General features: G+C 45.2%; 1 protein-coding gene and 1 long non-coding RNA gene across 2 annotated transcripts in view; one reads left to right on the plus strand and one right to left on the minus strand.

The window, feature by feature from the left end:
• The window catches only part of LOC144762371 (epoxide hydrolase 1-like), a 197,777-nt gene that overhangs the window by 88,577 nt on the left and 89,553 nt on the right, over positions 1 to 19,647 (minus strand). Inside the window, exons 2-3 of the mRNA XM_078647541.1 lie at positions 16,639 to 16,826; positions 12,454 to 12,634 (exon numbers count right to left, since the gene is read on the minus strand). Coding sequence (XP_078503667.1) covers positions 12,454 to 12,634; positions 16,639 to 16,821 — 364 coding nt within the window. The 5' untranslated portion in view covers positions 16,822 to 16,826. The remainder of the gene's footprint in view (positions 1 to 12,453; positions 12,635 to 16,638; positions 16,827 to 19,647) is intronic.
• LOC144762372 (uncharacterized) overlaps positions 18,460 to 19,647 on the plus strand; it is a 105,757-nt gene continuing 104,569 nt past the window's right edge. Inside the window, exon 1 of the long non-coding RNA XR_013596082.1 lies at positions 18,460 to 18,574. This is a non-coding gene — a long non-coding RNA (uncharacterized LOC144762372). The remainder of the gene's footprint in view (positions 18,575 to 19,647) is intronic.

The raw sequence follows: 19,647 nt of genomic DNA on the forward strand, positions 1-19,647 counted from the left end.
CAGGGCCACATTGTATACAGAGGCAGCAACTGAATATGATCATTACTGCAATACCTAGGAATGACAATACTTTCCATCCCCAGGCAGATATAATACTCCAGAGCCAACCGGACCATGTCCAGGTGCCTGGATTCTGGTGTAACTGATGGGCAATTTTATGAAGTCTGGTTATAGCTGAATAAACAGACGGCGCGTTATTAGGAATGAAAATGCAGCAACTAGATCCGATGACTCTACATGCTCCTCCTCTATCGGCCAGTATGACGTCAAGAACGAGACGATTTTGGAGCACGACAAATCTCATAGCAGATTGCTCTTCGGTTAAGTTACCTAGAGCAGAAGTAGTCTCATTCACTACTGCTTCAAGGGTTCTGGTAAGTCTACGTATTAGCTTACTATTCTGGACAGGGCCTATAAAGAAGAAGAAACCTTTATTAAAGTCTTGATACTGTTCTAGAGTAGTTTCAGTTTGATCGACAATTGGGGACTCGATCTCCCTTCTAGGTCTGACGTGTACTAAATGTGTGTTTCTGTGATAATCAGATGGGGCTAGAAAAACTGGTGGCAGTAGGAAGGCAATGTAACATGTTCCATCCCAATCGAGGGGCAGACGAACATATGCGGTCTGACCACAAACAAAATAAGAATGACGTGAGGCTTTGAAAATAGATTTCCCACTGTCACTATACTCTACAATAGTAGTACAATCACTATGTCCTACATGTGCGGAACCATTCTTTCGGACACATAATTCGCCTTTGACTGGTAGTACTGAAATAGCAGGTAAATCTGGAGTAGTATCAGACTGAACATTCAGGACCATGAAATTCGAAGAATAATTACCCAAATCATATAAAACAAATTGTGCAAGAGAGGATACCCAAGAAAGTTGGTGAGAGGGGCACTTAAGAGGGCATGGTATACCCAACGCGAACATCTCCTCACACCAAAAACAAAAGAAGATTCTGCACAGTTAACCTGTGTTCTCACCTTTAATCCGAAAGCAAACAAGGTGAAACAGATCATTGCTCCTAACTGGTGGCTGATAGAACATCCGAATATTGCGAAAACGATGTTTGCTTTCAGAAGGGGCAAAAATCTTACACAACATCTTGTAAAAGCCGCCCGTTGTCCACCAGTTACCAAAGACTTGAGAAGCCTATTAGGTTTACCAGCACTAGCAGGCCATTACAGATGCAACAACTGTTCTGTATGCCCACAAACTTGCGACTCAAAGTCAGTGATGATTAATAACTGAAACCGGTCCCCGGTAGCTTGTCTCCTTTCTGGTGAAGAATTGGCTTGGTAGTTTGGTCTGCCCTGTTCCCATGATGCACTGGGCCAGGGACAGACTAATTTGCATATAGCCAGGTTCTGAGCTGGGATGGGGCAGTGAGATAAATAACGGTGATGGATCAAGCCCTGATCTTTGGACTGGGTAAGAGTGGTCTGCTTAATTCAGACACTCTGTTCATCACCACCCCCTTTTCTGTATCGATTAATAACTGAAAACACACTCAATTGGGTTTCTCCAATTGTAAAACCAAAAATATGGTATATTCGGTAATATGCCCTTGCGGAAAAGCATATATTAGTCAGACTACCCAAGCAATCAAAATGAGAATATTGCAACACAAATCGCGGCTAAGGTGTAAAACACAGGGAGCCCCATTAGTTGAGCATTAGGAGGAATATGGGCACAGTGAAAATGATTTCTGCTGGTCAGTATTGCTGGTTGTGAAGGCTGTCAATAAAACGATGCTCCAAATGAGCTTAAACCGCCTTGAAGCACGGATGATAGAAAGGTACCATACAGTGACAGAAGGTCTCAATGACCGGGATGAAATTTGGGCCTTAATCTGATTCCAGACACAGATAATATGTGTATTTTGTAATATTTGGGAGTTTTTTGTGAATGAGTAGAATCATGTACATCTTCATTTGACTTTATTGAGCTGAATTATGTATGTATTCATGTATATATATGTGTTGCTGTTCCCCTTGTTCATTTGTACTGCAGGAATGAGGTCCCCTGCTGAACACTATGTATGTATATATTTGTGCAATTCTATTGAGTGGACCTTTTTACATACTTATGCATTTTGTGACTTTGTGCCTAACCATTTCTTGAGAACAAACCACGTTGTATTGTACTATAATGTATATTTGTATATATTGATTGTTTTTCTTTTAGAATGTAAGTCTCTATTTGTGTAATAGCATGCGATACACCCATAAATTACCCCTTGCACACGTCCACTATCCTTGTATACAGACATTATAGATCTACATTGGTTCCCACATACACTAGTTTATTCCTATGGATTAGAGAGGATTCGCTTTTTTTTTGCTAATCATAGAAGGGACATCTAGACGCTGAGGGGCAGGTCTATTTTGGTATGCATGGGAATTTGTTTGTCCCTTATAGGCAGCACTAGTCCAGTGTCACTTTTGATGGACAATGGAATTAAGGCGCGTGTTTTGATTCGGATTCCTTGTAGTGTCTGGGCTCTATGTAATTATATTGGGAGTCATCAGAACACAAACAATGCTAGATATATTGTACAAAGCCATTCCTTGTAATTCACGCATGATAGAGTTTAGGGCCATTATTGATGGACATCTGAACAGAGGTACCTGGTTCCAATGCAGTGTGGTACTCGTGTGCAGTGTACCCTTATTAGGAGCCGTCTGAACACAGATGACGGTTAAAAAACGACATAGAGTCCTTTCTTGATCTTTTAACTCGCTTATGATAGAGTCCGTCGTTTAGGTCTGTGTTAGGGACGCCACGTGCAAGCGCACGTTATGAGGCGTTCAAGTTATTTTTAAAACAGAGACGAGAGGAGACACGGTTTGCACACGCGGAATATTGGAAAAAGGGACCAGTATATTTGATTGACTCAGACTTTTGACAACTGACCAGTAAGTATATCTTCCACAAACACATTACGTACAAGAGCATTTGTGCGTGTGGGACGTTTTTTAGCATGGTTTAGAGGGTTTAGTAAGTGTTATTTGTTCTACAGGGAGGCGGTTGTTACCTTTGAAATACACTTCCACTGGGAAAGACTGACAATCACGAGAGTGAAGTATAAACGGGGCCAATCTACCCTACTTGTGAGGTTCATATAAGTGAGTATTATATGAACCTCACAAGTAGGGTCAATCAATCATAACACTTGTATAGCGCGCTACTCACCCGGAAGGGTCTCAAGGCGCTTGAGGGAAGGGGGTCGCTACTGCTCGAACAGCCAGGTCTTGAGTTGTCTCCTGAAGGCGAGGTGGTCCTGGGTCAGCCGAAGGTGGATGGGGAGGGAGTTCCATGTCTTGGCCGCCAGGTAGGAGAAGGATCTGCCTCCGGCGGTGGCTCTTCGGATGCGTGGAACGAGGGCGAGGCTGGCGGACCGTAGCTGGCGGGCGGGCGTGTGGAAGGTCAGGCGGTCGTTGAGGTACTTGGGGCCCAGGTTGTGGAGAGACTTGTGTGCGTGGGTGAGGAGCCTGAACGTGATCCTCTTGTTGACGGGGAGCCAGTGCAGGTTCCTCAGGTGGCCGGAGATGTGGCTGCGTCGAGGGATGTCCAGGATGAGTCGGGCGGAGGCGTTCTGGATGCGTTGTAGTCTTTTCTGTAGCTTGACTGTGGTTCCAGCGTAGAGGGTGTTTCCGTAGTCCAGCCGGCTGTTGACGAGGGCCTGGGTGACCGTCTTCCTGGTTTCGATTGGGATCCATCGGAAGATCTTGCGGAGCATGCGGAGGGTGTGAAAGCATGAAGAGGAGACGGCGTTGACTTGTCTGGTCATCGAGAGGGAGGAGTCCAGGATGAAGCCCAGGTTGCGTGCGTGGTCTGTCGGCTTGGGGCGGTGCCCAGGGCTGGGGGCCACCAGGAGTCGTCCCAGGCGGAGGGTGATGGTCCAAGGATGAGGACTTCCGTCTTGTCTGAGTTCAGTTTCAGGAGACTGTTCTTTATCCACTCGGCGACGTCTTTCATCCCTTCGTGGAGGCTGGTTCTGGCTGTGTTGGGGTCTCTGGTGAGGGAGAGGATCAGATGGGTGTCGTCGGCGTAGGAGATGATGTTGAGGTTGTGTTGGCGTGCGAGGGTAGATTGGCCCCGTTTATATGGAGAGAACTTTTTGATATACTTTGAATTAAATTGATGTATCTTATTTTTGTAGGGGAGTCCATTTCGAGCTTAGCGCCCATCAGGCGCCATTGAGGCGCAGCTAGAGGTCTTTTAGTTAGAAGACCGTGACCGAACCAGAGGATGTGAGTGGGAAGGATTTCTTTTTGTGATTGTTTTGGAGTAGTTTTCCAGTGCACCACACATTTTTTAATACTGCACTTGTTTGTTTAATAATCTGCAGCTGGTGGTTGGTCTTGGTGCGCCACTATATGGAATTTCCACTTTTGTGAGGAAAACACCTAGAGGACACGTGCTGTGCACTATGTCACGCCCCCTTCACCTTTCCAGTTGTTTGCACTAGGGTGCATGGATATTGGGTGTCTCCACGGCATGCGTTATTCAAATAAGAGACGAGATATGTTTTTGAATGATAATATTAATGTATATTTATTTGTATGGCTTGCTTTAGTATTGTTCCTTTGCCCTCGTCCTGAGGAGGCCGATAAATTTACAGAGGCTGAAACGCGTCCGCGTCGTCAATACTTCTATGGAGGAGTCCTTCTTGTAAATTAAAAAGTTTTTTACAAAGTACATTGTGTGACACTAGAGAGCTGAAATAGAGTCGTGTTGCCTCTGTGCACATACCTTTGGGCTACCTTCAGTGGACTGCCTTAAATGAGTAGGCAGACACGAAATAGACTTTAGGGTATTGGTAACATTATGTTGTGTTCATTTATATGTTTTTTTGATGTATGTATTATTTGTCTTTATGTATAATTGTTTATTATCTTCAGTTGAAGATCAGTCTCATTATGTATGTGTGCCCCAGATCAACTTAGGCAATTTAGATTTATAGGACTGTTGAACTACTAGTGAAGGTAATTGATTGTTCCCTACACTTTAATAACAAGCATTTGCAATGCAACAGGTCTCCCATTAGGAAAGTTTGAGATATTGGTATTGTAAATGATTTTTTTTTATTTATGTGTTGGTTTTGAAAATAGCTAAATTAATAGCTTTGTCATTTGCAATGCCAATAGTTTCAACTTTCGCAAATGTGACACCTAGTGCATTTGTAATGCAATATGTGTTGTATTTACGTGACTTAGATGTATTGATATTACAAATAACAATTTAGTGGCTCAACTGACATTCCGTTAGTCCTCTTTTTACTTCCAGTCAGATCCAGCTCAAACCCCCGTCAAATCAACTAGTGTAATGCGCATGTGTGATCTTTCCGCGCCAAATTCGCTCATCTAGCTTTAGGTACACATCGGGGCTTACCTGCATTGCGCGGGATTTAAGGTAGTACTGTCATTTATCAAAATTAAAAGAACAATAGGGACAATGATTGGTCAGAAAACTATTCACTCTTTCTTTGGCCCGGCTACTAAGAAAAGAAGTTCGTCAGAAGCCAACGAGAAAAAGGAAAATACTGTGCCGGGAGAGGTAGGGGACAGTGCTTTTGGGTAGAAGGTTTAGAAGGCCGGTTGGGTGGTCTCTGCAACGGAGTTCATAGGAGTGTAGACTGCTGTTGGAATATATTGGGATTGGGTTGGAATGCATTGTATATGCTTAACAGAATTAGTGTGACTTACAACCGTCTACCTGGTTCTTTTATGAGGAGTTTTTCTCTTCTCTACATCTTAATGTGTATCTCATACCAAGACAAGGAAAGAATAGGAGGTATCTTTTTTATTTCCGCCAGCATGCGTGACTGTTACTGTTTTGGGGAGAGCAGTAGCACTTAAAAACATTTTTCTCATAGCTGCCAAGGTTTCAGATTGCTAAGTGTGACACTTTCATAATTTCTGTGTTCTAACGAGTGACATTTCAATGACTGAGTGACACTTTCTCGCGAGCAAAATGAAGCAATGACATAGGGTGACCAGAATTTTCGGGCAAAAAAAGTGACATTTCCCAAAAATAGAAGTACTTCAATTTTACTTCAATATAGTGTACAGAAGTCTCATTTTCTGTGTATCGTTCATGTAAAACAGAAAACGAGACTCAATGCAAGGCACCGACCCGCAATCAGCTGATCGCGCTGCAGTTTAAAAGCGAACACTCGGCTGGCACCGAGTCTCAGTGGCACTGTCACTTACTTGCGAGGCTTGCCGCAGCAATTCAATGGCCAGCCGCCCCGCCTGTCACGTCAGACTCCTGGCCGCTAAAACAATCACTCCCTTAGCACGGTGAGCCTCCCGCGGCATCAGGCACAGCAGCAGGCCACTGTTGCAATTTGAGTGCAACATAAAAGTATTACACTGAAACTGCGCTTTCAATATCTTATAAGATATCTGCTGTGGAGAACAGCACTACATAAGCTATGTGCTCTCTCTACTGGTGTCCCTTCTATCACTGTATCGTTTCTGTCTTTGGTGTCCCTGTCCCAGCTCTTTTACAACTTCCCTTTCAAGCACACCCTGCAGATTGGACTCAAGTGTGCCATGGTCGATGGTGCCAGGTGCTACTTAGCAGATCTCACACTGTCTGATGTGGTCTGTGCATGTCCGTTAAGTACGGACATTGTGAGATCTGCTAAGTAGCTGTAGCACCTGACCCATGGCACACGTGAGTCCAATCTGCAGAGTTTGCTGGAAAGTGACCGTGCTAAAGGATGAGCAGGCACACCAAAAGACAGATGAACTACATTTAGTGGCATAAGGTACACCCGACTACAGAACACACAAATAACTTGCAAGCTACATCTACGTTCCTGCAGCAGGTGTTTAAACCACCGACCTCTTTAATTCAAGTGGCTGTGATTTATGGGCAAAGGAATCATGCAGGTGGATGCTGACATTTCTGGCTCTTGTATTCCCTTGCTTTGCCTCGAGAAAAAAATGCCATTGTTTCGATATAGTATTGATTGCGACTAATGATCCAGAAGAGCTTGGGTTATGAAATGTACCTCACAAACAGGGAAAACGCATTTCTTGCGAAACCTGCCACACAACTGTTGTAGAGGTAAAGCAAGCAATGCAACGTATACAGAAGTAGAAAGCACGGATTGCAACTCCAGAACAAGTAGTGCAAAGAAAGGACGCAATGGAAGGCCCTGTGGCATACAATATAATCGTCGGGAAACAAATAGAGTGAAGAACGTGCAACCTACGAGGACAAGCCTCGTAGAGGCGCACTGAGCGGATCTCCGGACAAACACCAACAGCACCAAAGGGGGGGGGGGGAGGACATGGCCGAGTACTGATATGGCCTAAGGATGGCGCTATACAACGCTAATAGAAATAGCGCCAAGGGAGGAAAGTAAGTGGCCTGAAGACCGGCTGAACATCACTTTGGAGGTATAAAATGTAAGAGAACTGGCGCCAAGTGAGGAACGATGCGCTGGAATTCTCTTTGGTGGTTGACAACACAGACCGAAATCGAGAGCGCTGTGCAGGGAAAACAGACCCGGCAGACGTATCATTAACGTGATTAGGAGCACACCAGGCTCCATTCTTGCACGCCTGAGTAGTTCGGGAACGTAATTACTGTTTTCGGCGTCTACTTTGTTGTCTGTACAAATCTCAAAGGCTGGTTGGTTTTGGAGCGCTGTGTAAACGTCAATAGGCATTTCCCAAGCCCTGGATCATCGGCATTCGCAGGCCACGCACGGCGAACAAGAGCTGTGGACGCAGAGAGCAACGCCGTGAAAGCGGCTGCCACCGCCGGCAGAGGGAGAGAGAGCCTGCAAGAAAGACGCCCCCTCCGCCCAGCACTTCACATGAACAGCAATTAATACGGCTCCACCACTTAGGCAGGCTTCATGCCCATAAAGGAGAAAAGGAGCCGGCAGATTACGCAAAACTAGACACTGTTTATTTAAATCCAGCACTAAAAATAAATAGAAAAAAAAAGAAATCACCGCCGCAGCCCTGCTCCGTGAAAACCGGAAGTCAGGCACTTTTGGCTGAGACGGGGGCGGGGCCGGCAATCCGGCAGGAAGTCCAGCCCGCCGCCGCCGCCGAGGAAGAAATGAAGCTGGCCGACTGATGGCCTCTCCGCAGCCCGGGGCTCCCAGGTGCTGCCCGGGGCTCCCAGGTGCTGGAGGGAGCCCCGGGCTGCCCCCTGGTGCCGCCACGAGACTGCCGCAGAGAGGAGCCCGATCCCCAGCAACAGCCCGGTGAGTGCCCGACCAGCGCTGCAGAGGAGACACGGAACACGCCGAAAGAGCCCGGTAAGTGGTGGGGGGTGGTGGGGGGGTGTACGCTCGTGTGTCTGTGTTCGAATGTGTCTGTGCGTGTGTCTGTGTGTGTGCGTGTGTGCGTGTGTGTATGCAGTGTGTGTGTGCCTGTGTATGTGCGCATGCGTGAGTGTGGAGTGTGTTTGCGCAAGGGAATGAGACACGAGAGGGGCACGGCGCCGTGCGCGCTCACGAGGTCAAAACTGAGCAAATCTGCGCTCGTGCACCCTCTCGTGTCCACATTCCCAAAAACGGGTGGCAATAGTTGTCGAAGCACTGCAATCAATGCTTACGCATTGAATGCAGGTCGTGCTTCGACCTAAAAATTGCATATCTATTCCTCCGTATCATTGCTCTTTTATGTAGGATTGTGTCCTTTACCCAAATACCGGAGGGTGAGTTGGGTGTACCCCTCAGATATATGTATACCAAGGAGGGAAGGCAGCACGGGGGAAGGGGCTTTTTCAGAGATCATGTGGCAAGAGAGCCTGGACGATGCCTTTTTGAACAAACCCAGAGGCTGGACAAGTATGAGGGAGCAGGGGCAGGGAAGTGATGTGTCGCTGTTTGATAAGACAAGCAGAGACTTACTGCCAGCCCCCTACTCAACTTTTAAAAAGTGCTTGCACAGGAAGAGAAGCGCTCTCTGGGGTGTGGTCTGCGGAGGCAGAAGGTGCTGGAACCCGTGAAGGTGCCATGTGGGGTGCCAGGAGCCCACCCTGGCCCCACCGAAGATCAAGTCGGGGAGCGCCGTTGAGCTTCCAGTGAAGGTGTGCGGGGAAGGGGCACGGGACCACAACTCTGGGCCCCGCCAGAGTCGGGGTGCGCAATCCCGTTAAAATATGCCCTAGGGGCCCGGGACCCCATCTCCGTGCCCTGAAGAGTTGGCAGAGACTGGGGCAGTGCCACCGCACTCCCCGTGACGGGAGGAAGGCGGGGAGGGCTCGAGGACCCGCCGGGAGCCTCGTGTCTGCCCACGAAGCTGGCAGACCAGAATAGATGTGCCGGCTCCCGCAGCAGCATGCAAGGGTGCTGGCCGGGAGGGGAGCCGGGGTGGGCAGCCAGGGGTGGGCTCCCCGGGCTGCCCTCCAACGCTACTGCACGGCGGGAAGCCGGGGTGGGACCGGGCCTCCGTTAAGGGAGACGCGGCTGGGGGTGGGCTGCCCGAGCTGAGAAAACCTACCTGGGGGTCCGGGTTGGACCAGGCCCCCCAACAAGGAACTGGATGCAGCACGAAGCGCCAGGCCAAATGGCAGCGCGGCTCTCCCCTACACAGCGGGGGAGCCGCTACTCAAATATTCATAAGAAGGGGCCTGAAGCGCCCCATAATGCCTTGCAAGGCAATGGGAAATGATCGTTGTTGGTGCCTGGTGGCCCCCAGAGGAGGGGGGGGGTCACCCTCAATGGTAAAAAAAGGTGATGGGTACAGCTGCTGGAGAAGCGCAGTCCTCCCCCCCCCCCACCCCACCCCCAGCATGAAGAGGCGTCCCTCCCTAAGTCACATGGGGACTTGAAAAAAATAACCCCTCAAGGGCTCAGCCAGCATTAAACACCTTCTGGGCTGGAACTTTTGTTCTACAGCCGAGGGTGTATTGAGAAGTGCATCATGGAGTGAAGGACTGAGTTGGGGATGTCTGCTTTTACTAGCGTTATTTCTTTTAGAGGGGCTGAAGGTCACATACATAATGTGAAATACCTATGTAAGGTGATGTCATAAGCAAAGTGGGGTTATGTTGCTAGACATTCCTGCTAGGGTGACTGGCTGTATATGTGTAATCCTGTGGTTTTATCTGTGATGCCTTTAGGGGCTGTAACTGCAATGCATTCTAATGATCCATAAATGTGATAAGTACTGTCATGATAAAGTGATGCTTAAACATGTAGTCTTGCTGCTGCGCTTAGGTGAAGAACCCAGACTGCTAGCCCTTAAGATGTAGAGGTGTATACTTCCTGGTCAGTTGAAATGCTCAGTCAGGGTTGTGTGTCACCAAGGCAGGGTTACCTATTTTAAATGCTTGCTGAGATAATGGGGGGGGGAGGGGAGGGTTCTCCACTGGGATGGTGCCAGTGCGCAGGGCCCTCGCTACAGGTTATGTTCAACAAGCTGCATTGGGGGCAAGACGATGTGCAAACATTGGAGTGGTGGTACTAGACCCCACCCCCCAATGGGAGGGGTGGAGATATTATGCAATGTCACAAAGCAATTCCAACAGCTTATGTATATTTGTAAATTGGTGCATAGTATTGAGTAGTGTGTGTGTTTAATAAATGTACTCTTACTTTTATAAAGCAAAGTACAGACTGGACAATCAATTATTGAGTGTTATTTCTGCGAACCTGAAAATGGTGATTACTAGCCCACACCACCTCCCTTGAGTAAGACTCAGACTGCTCTGCAACGCTACCCTCTGAGAGTCAGGCGATACAATTGGGTGTTTGGTTCCCAGTGAAGGCTAAATGTAGTCATGTTATTTATGCAGGCCTCACAGATGCTGCCTCGTTTTCCAACAATATATATATACTGGAACTGCCATCTCAAGATCAAAAACACACACACATATATCAGAGAAAGTGTCATGCCTGTCGTGTACTAGGAGAATAACACTCAATAAAACCTAGCTTTAGTTTCAGTGCTCTATGAACGTTCTGTGTGTACAACTACAGAAAAGACGTGATTGGCAATGGTTGGAAAAAGTACTCACACGGGCTTTTGGAGCATGCACAGTTTACGCGCATAAGTATAGTGTTTCAAGTCTTAAACCCGCCCCGCACAATCAGGAAATGCTTCGCGTTTAGCCAGATGGTTACCCCTCTCGTTCCGGGTCACGGCGTCGGCGTCCGAGGAGCTAGCGGTTCGTGGTGGTTGAAGTTCGTGTCTTCCCGCGTTTTCGAGCCCGTTTATGATATCGTAAGTCCCTAGTAGCGGCTTGCTTCTAGGAGATTGTTATATTCTAGTTTTCTTTATATCCTTTAAACCGCTGAGGATTTATAGCGGTTGTACTTGCTATTTCGTTTTCAGCAGTCCAGGTGTGTTCACCAGTGTTACTGCCACTTAGGTCAGAGTGGTGTTTTCTGTTGAGATTGCTATACCGTTCCGTGTGAACGTTCAAAGATATATTTTACGGAGTTCTCAAGTCATAGAAGTGGTGAGTTTCATACATAGAAGAGAAATCTTAGTCAAAGTGTTCATTACGCTTCACTTATTGTGTTACTTTGAATTTAGATTTTCGGCTACATTGGATAGACCATATACATAAAGTGTTCCAGAAGTTTCTACTTTATTTCCTTATCATTTCCCTCCACATTCCACAAGGTAAAGATACAGTACATTACACTCCTTCCATTGGGAACATCAAGGGAGGGGATTGTTTTCACTCATTATTCTTGTGTCTTATTGCAGTGCCTTTTAACAGAAGATAGAACATCCTCTGAGTGGAAGAAGATTGTGGAGTGCCATTTTTTCTCCCCTTCCTACCCTTGTTTTGTTCCCCTGTTTTCCCCCTGGTTACTTGTCGGGTGTTAGCGTTTCTTCCTGACTCCCGGGAGGTGACGGGGGGGAGGCAGGGTGTAAAGCTTCGTGACTCCAGGACACTTCCGAGACAACAGGTACGTGCATGACAGAAAGAGAGAGAGAGAGAGATTATAATACAGTAACTTTGGAAGGACAGAGTCTGAAACTCTGGTCTTAATGGGTCAGTGTTATAAATAACATTTGGCTGTTACTCGGTCCATCTACCCTTATGAGACTCCTCACAAAATCTAGTGCCTTACACAAATAGTACTGACTGGTCAGAACGCTATTTTCTGGCTATTTCATTTTTAATATTTACTACTTTTCTAAAGCACCCACACAGCCTTTTCGGCCCTTCACAGATCTATGGACCCACCTACTTTTTGCTGGTCACTAAAACCCACCAGAATGACTCTCACAGATGTGTGAACGTCAGAGTTCTCGGTGAAGAACTCAGTGCTAGTGTCTGGCAAGAGTAAGACACAGACTTCAGTCACTGTTTTCATGACCAATTATTTCTGAACAGAAGGGATTTTCCATATTTAGTGTGCACCAAGTGTTTCATCCAACTACTGTAGCCTCTAAACAAAATGTTGGCTATTCTCTTTTAAGGATGTGTTAGTGTGTGAGTCATACCTTCTATTTTTGTTTTAAAATGTGGGTACTTGTTGAGAATTTCCACTTGTTTTTGCCAGCTGTACTGATTTCGCCAATATGAAGCCACTTTTTGGAGGTAAGTCAAGTTAAACCCGTAGTGGAAGCGGATGTCCTCCAGCGGCGCGGTCCATCTGGTCTGGTCAATTCGTGCATGGAGATCCTAAGTAAAATAGAAAAAAGGGATTTAAAGAAGAAGTGGAAAGGTGAAATGTTATGGCTCAGCATCTTCCATCATTCAGAAACAGGTTCCGATAACAAGGGAGTAGACCTACAAACTGTATTTTTAAAAAAAAATTTTAATGACAAATTTTCTCTGGAAATATATAGAAATTAAGGAAACTCCAGGCATTTGAATTCTTCTTTTTTAGTCATACTTCTGCACATTACAAGCCGGTGGTAAACAGATTTAGGGGAAAAAGTGCAGGTGTACATTTATTTTTTTCTCGTTATTTTCTCCACATGGAAAATATTTTAATTAAGGAGAAATCCCTTAGCCCACACCCTCTGAAGATGTGAACATGTTTTGGGAAGTCAAACTCTCTCACAGTATATTTATTTCAACATTTCTGGAGTAGTTCTCAGTATGCATTTAGGGTGGGGGAAATTAATTGGCGATGCGTGTGAACCCAAGGACGTTTTCCTGCTCTCAATACATTCTTCTGAGGGTGGGAACATGTTTTGGAGGTTTTCTGAAGAGGTGATTTTTCTAGTCTTCTCAGTCCCAATGCCTGCTCACTTCGATAGATGTCCATCCTGTCTGGCAAGATGTTGAAGGATATCACACCGGTTGTGTGGTCTATCATGTACACGCTCACGCCTTAAGAGGGTGTCACAACTGTTAGGAAATACTTTAGAGGAGACTGAACAACAGAAAAGGGAGTTCACCTCGGGGTGCAACAGGGATAAATTGGCACGCGCGGTTCTCCTGTTCCAACAGGGATTTCTTCATTACAGCTGGAAGGTCAACTCCTCCTTTTTAACACCTGAAGGGACCAGGTCACATACTCCTTGGGCTGAGTGAGGATTTTAGTAATGGAGTACCTAGAGCAAATGTCCTGTTCTCTTTACCATTTTTGATGCATTCTTTAAACTCTTCTTCTGCAACAAGTGATGTTAAAATGTGTTCCTCTTCGAGTGGTAAAGCCAGTCAATGAAACTAGTGCAAAGGTTCTGATATTTGATGTCAGATGCCCATCATTTCATGAAATATAATTAATAATTCTGAAAAAAGATATCTTAAACATCTTTATCTTACCAAAATTTAATTTTAGCTGTCCTTTTTTCTAGGTTTGCGCGGCTCACAAACCATTTTCATTTGGTTTGTATTTCTAAGCGAGGCGTTTGAGTGATTTAACAAGAGATAATCCTTCAAATGAATTCCCCTTGAAATTCCAATCCCCAGATTGTAACTAAGTAGATTGTAGTTTAGCATTATAGCTTTTCTTAGTAAAGTAAATCGATTTGTTATCTTCCTACTTGCAGCTGTATTTTTGATCACACCAGATACATAAGGCATCTTTATATACCAGGCAACAGCTAGATTTTCCTCCCTACAGACCTAGATAACAAAAACTGTCCCTAGACTCCTAGATAAAGGTCACTAAAATCATCATTCAGTGTATAATGTCAGAACTAGGAGTGGACTGAACGGTCCAGATTTAAGGCATAGTAGCACACGGAGACAATTCAGCAGTTTTGCTCAATGGAAGGAGTTCCCTGTCGTTACAGAGGAGCCATACACTTTTGAGTAATTCAATAGGCAATTTCAGAAAGCATTGGGGGAGGGGGATGTCATGACAAATGGGGCCCTAAACTAAGGCAACCGTGACATGTGACTTGAAACGTGCAACCCTAGCTCAACGAAAGAGCACTCAGCAATGCCATGAATCAGGTTTCTTGCATACTAAATTAAGTCAGCTTACTTAGGTTTGGTTTTCTGATACAAAAAGCTTACTGGCTTAACGGGACCACTTGAAAGATGTGTTTGAACCACTTTGCAAGATGGTGCGATGACAGCCATCGCCAAATCAGAAAAGCTCCAAGAGCCCAGTAATAATTATTTAACCTCAGAAATGGAGCAGTAGCTTGGGAAATTCTGACTGCAAATGTACATTACTTGAAAGGACTGTAAAAGGACAGGCATTGTGCAGGCAAAGGGTATTTTCAGAAAACTACAGCTCTTTTTAAAAGGATGAGGGGGAACATAGAATTCAAAACAAAGACTTCTAGATTTTTGTTTTATAACTAAGAAATGTCTTGCTTTTGAATAGTGCCAGAATCTCGATCATTTTCATCTGTCGAATTTGAGGTTATTCTCTTTAACCCCTTGGCTGCTGGGATAAATTTCCTGCTGTGCTGGGGGGCGCGCCCCGGTGCTCATGACGAGTTCAGCTCGTCATGAGCTACAGTGCTCTTGTGCTCATGACGAGCTGAGCTCGTCATGGCCACACCCGTTTCCTCAAAACGCTCAGCATAGCAAGGGAATTATCCCAGCGTGCGAGCATTCTAATGGCCATGACGAGCTCAGCTCGTCATCAGCACACGAGCACCGTGGCTGATGACGAGCTGAGCTGAGGGGTTAAGAGCCAAGCTAAAATAGAGACTGTCAAGAGGATGCTGTCTTTTAAACAGCGGTGGTTCGTCCTAGGGGGTGGGGTCATGGAGCTGACAGGCATTAGGGGGAGGTGGTAGGTGCACTGTTGTCAGTGCACATGTGGGTGTAATAGCAGTCTGAGGACGGCCAAACCGACATGCGCACTGAAGCGGTCTCCAACCTTAGTTCCGTTGTTGGGTTGAAGACAGCAAGGCACAGGCTCCCAGTGTCTCTGGGTGTGCAAATCCAGGCTGCTCAGGCCAATCCTGACACTGCTGTCATGAATGAGAGCAGCATTAGGATTGGCCGCAGGGAAGTCTGGGATCTTGTGCCTGCAGTGGAGCCAAACGAGCAGAGATGCGATGGGCATTCAGGTATGTTTTTTGTTGTTGATTTGTTTTGTCCCCCCCCCCCCCCCTCCCAGCTAATTTGCCCCAGCACCAGTCGAGACTGCTTTTAAACCAGGGATTTTATTACCTAAACAGAAAACACAATTGACCGATGCTACAACTGGGCTAGCCCCGCTTAAAAGTGTTCACTGAGTTTACTATTTGACCCGCACACTCAATAAAAGGGGGTGTTAAAATTGTCCGAACGTAGCTGGCTTGAGGGTTGAAAGTAATCTACTTCATATGTATGCGAGTTTGCATTATTCCAGAACTCCTGCGAATGTACAGAGGTTGAACTCATCTATTGTAGCGAAGATATCCTTAACACTTCATCTGGAAAACCTAGCTGAGGTGAACGTTAGAGCTGTACCACAGTAACAAAGTGCCTAAAGAAAGTGTAAAAAATACAACACACCAACTCCTTTATCTGTGAAAACTCCTGTTACTGCAAATATCGAAATGATGAGTTTGTAATCAATATCGGCAGGTCAAACAAGCTGATATTTATCAAAGAGTAAATGCCTGGTTAATAGAGAACATGCAGCTTTTGGTATGTAAGCACTAATATGTGCATGTTATACCCCAAAAACTCATGATTGGCGATAATTATAGCGCCTTGTAAATATTGATAATTATTGCATCCAATAATGGCCAACTCTTGATGAGGACCTTGTTTGGTTATTGAAATTAGACCTGAAAGAGGAACATTCGCTGTTAAGAAGCAAACGAAGAGCACCCTTGGTGTAGACCCATCGTTGTCCGAGATGCTATGTAGTATCCGAGCTTCATGGTCAGGTAGGGAGTTGATAAAAACTGACCTTGATGACGTCTGTTTGTATTTTATTGTGTCGTTTCTATGTCTATCGATGGTTAAAGTCAGAGGGAATGATTATCTTCGTTTACAATAAATATTATTACGCCAAGTTCGCAGAACTGTTAAGAGAGCTATAGTTATGAAAATGTGCCTAGTATAAGTGGAACAAAGTTCAAAATGAAGGTGACACGTGTTATTTATCATACATATGGCCTGTAGTCGTGTAAAGTAAAATTTAATAAAATATTTATTAAGAAAAAAAATCACACAAAAAATAAAGGTGTCAAGCTTTTTATAGTCTACTTGATGTTTTTTAAAGTCGTCAGACATAGAATTTGCTTTTAATCTTTCTTTCTGCTACAACTTACTTTTAACATCTCTTCCGATGCTTCGATTTTAAAAGGGCGCACGGATTTATCTTCTTCCGTTTCCGGTTCCTCCCCTGCTCCCCACCATCCGTCCTCCATTTCCATCGTTTCCTCCTTCTTTTTGAAAATATAATGGTAGATGAGGGCCCCCAACACCAGGGCCAAGGCAATTTCAAGCAACATGATGGCTGCAATTAATGGACAAGATCTAGGTAAGTAAAGGTTAATCTATTCAAGCAAATGTTGGACTAACACCAATGCATGCATCGATCAATTCATTCATTTCAGAAAAAGCCCAGCGGTGTTGCATGCATTCCACGCACCCATTCATTGTCCTCATAATGGAATCTGTGCAAATCACGCGGCCCCCAAAGTGATTGAGGAACTTTTTTTAAACGAAAGCAATGCACTTGGACATTAGAAACATTAGTCTCTACAGATATGATTAGAATTTTGCAGAAATAACATTTTTGTCAAAGAATTACCTAACTGTGCTGCGAAATTGTGAAAACATGGAGACCGAATTTGCTTGAACAATTCAGCAAAATGTTTCAAGAGTTAAATATGCTGGAGTTAAATGACAAACGCGGGTCATCACTGGCACATATTAGCAGATTGTCTTAAACTCAACCATCACATTGGCCATGTTCTATACCATGTCACCTTCAGCACTACGCTAACGTCACAAGTTGGACTATTAATCTGGGAAGAAGGGGTCTCTTACCAATTTAATAAAGACGCCATAATTAGGTCTGAACACAAGTCTCAGTGAAACTGCTCACACACTGGCAGCTACAGCATGAGCAGCAAGCAATTCCCCAGAAAAATTGTTAATTTCAAACAGTACAACTTTAATGTAAAGAAAACATTGAAAAAGTCCCAAACTAATTTAGAAAAATAGACCAAACAAGTATTTGCAATGCAATAGGTCTTGCATTAGGAAAGTTTGAGCTTTTAGTATTGTAAATGGCAATGTCTTTTTATTTATGCAGTAGTTAAGTTTTGTTTGTATAAAAAGGAGCATATAAAATATGGCTTGTACAAAAGTATCAAATTTTAATGATAGATAGAAATAAATTTGATATGTACATGCGATTTCCAAACGAGGTAATTGTAAACATCACAAACATATTGTGCAAACTTTGCAAAACCTACCTATTGCATTAAGTAGTGGAAATCATTATATTCAGTTGTTTGTTGACTTGAACTCAAGCCCTCCTTAAGCCATAACTGCTGCAACTCCAAAATGTTGTGCAAAGTATAAACTCTCCACTATATCGTGCTCTAAAAAAGTTACTTGAGCAGCTCTGTTCAGCAGTATTTCTTCTCATGTGTATAGCAGACTACAATTAGCGTAAATCTAAATATCAAATCATGTTTTACAAGTGTTTTTAAAGGTTTTTTTTAACGTGTATTTTGTGAGCAGCTGTTGACAGCAGTATCACGCTTTCAAGTGTGGGTTGTGTACTACAAAGACTAAGATTGCCCCACTCCACAAGCACACAAACTCACAGATTTACGCCAATATGCTAGTGTAGATTTATTATTTAATTAGATTTATTATTTAATTAAATTCACAAACACGGTCAGAAATACGTGTGGGGCGCTTTACGTTTATCTTTTGCGTTTTCAAATGGAGCAAGAAACACGCTATCAAAGCAAATGCTGTTGTATTAGAAATAACTTACAACGGTTTGCCCGGCTTGAACAGGAAGCCAGGCAACCTGTGTTGGGACAGGGGCGGGGCGGGGCCGCAAAAAGACAGGAAGCTGACGGGAGCCTACCCCGCGCTCCTGTGCTGAAGCGCTCCTGTGCCCGTCAGCCGGAAGATTTGCGTGTCAGCTAGCGGGACTCCCGTGCTCGTGGAGAGCCCCGCCTGCTGCTGAGGATGACCCTCTGCCTGCCGAGGGAGAGGGGGACACACGAAAAGAACTCGGTGAGTGGGGTGTGAGGGGGGGGGGGATGTGTGCGCGCGCACGTGTGTGTGTGTGTGTGCGAGTTTGTCTGTGTCTGTGTGTGTGTGTGTGTTTGTGCCTGTGTGTGCGCGTGTGCCTGTGTGTGCGCGTGTGTCCAGGGCCGTTTCTACCATAAGGCAAAACTAGGCGGCCGCCTAGGGAGGGCGGCAAAAAAAACATGTGTGCATCTTCCGATTTCACTCTAGTGTTTACTAGCGTGCACTAGTGATTGGACACGAAGCGCTTTAGTGCGCTGCTGTAGTTTTACAAATCGGGACAAGATGTGGCGCCGTGCTCATGCACGTTTCGCCAATAATTTTGTTGGAAAGAAACCTGTAAATCGGGTCGTGTCCTGGAAGGCCCTAAGCCCTGCAAACCTGGGCGCTGCATTAGTTAATACAGCCCTGCAAATTACCTGTGCGGCAGCAGAACGGATCGACATACCCAGACAAACAGGAGAGGAAACCTCTGCGAAAAGAGTCCCTATGGCCGTGCCCCCCCTTGCCTGTCACACAATCTGCAACGCTTTTAATTCTGGTGTTCTGCTTGCTCCACGCCATTAGGCAATACATTAGGGGGCATGTCCCACACATTGTGTTTTATATCAGTGGCAGCCCCCCAAACAACCCAGCCCGAGTTAAGAAGTGTCCCTATAAACCGTGACAGTTGTGAGAAGGCCCCTACAACGTCTTGCTAACGAGAGCAGACATCTGGGGTTGTCCGTCTTGTCAACTCCTTGTCTTTTGAAAAAGGTACATTCTTTAGACGCTGCCGCACAACGGAGAAACGTCCTCCCCCAAAGCAGCATACTGCATAAAAATGTTGCATGTCATCATACACGTTATTAAAAATAACGCAATAGATTTGAAAAACTCGTCAATATATGACATTTATGGTGTGAGCTCCCGGAAAATCATTGAAGTAACCGAGAAAGTCCCCATCAACATGTCACAACTATTTGGAAAGACTCTCGACAGAGGTGCCAGGCATTTAAAGTTGCAACGTCTTAGAGAATATTTCCGGCCTACGTGTTTAATATAACAGGGGAAACCCC

The sequence above is a fragment of the Lissotriton helveticus genome, chromosome 6, assembly GCF_964261635.1.
Source record: "Lissotriton helveticus chromosome 6, aLisHel1.1, whole genome shotgun sequence".
NCBI classification, from domain to species: Eukaryota; Metazoa; Chordata; class Amphibia; order Caudata; family Salamandridae; genus Lissotriton; species Lissotriton helveticus.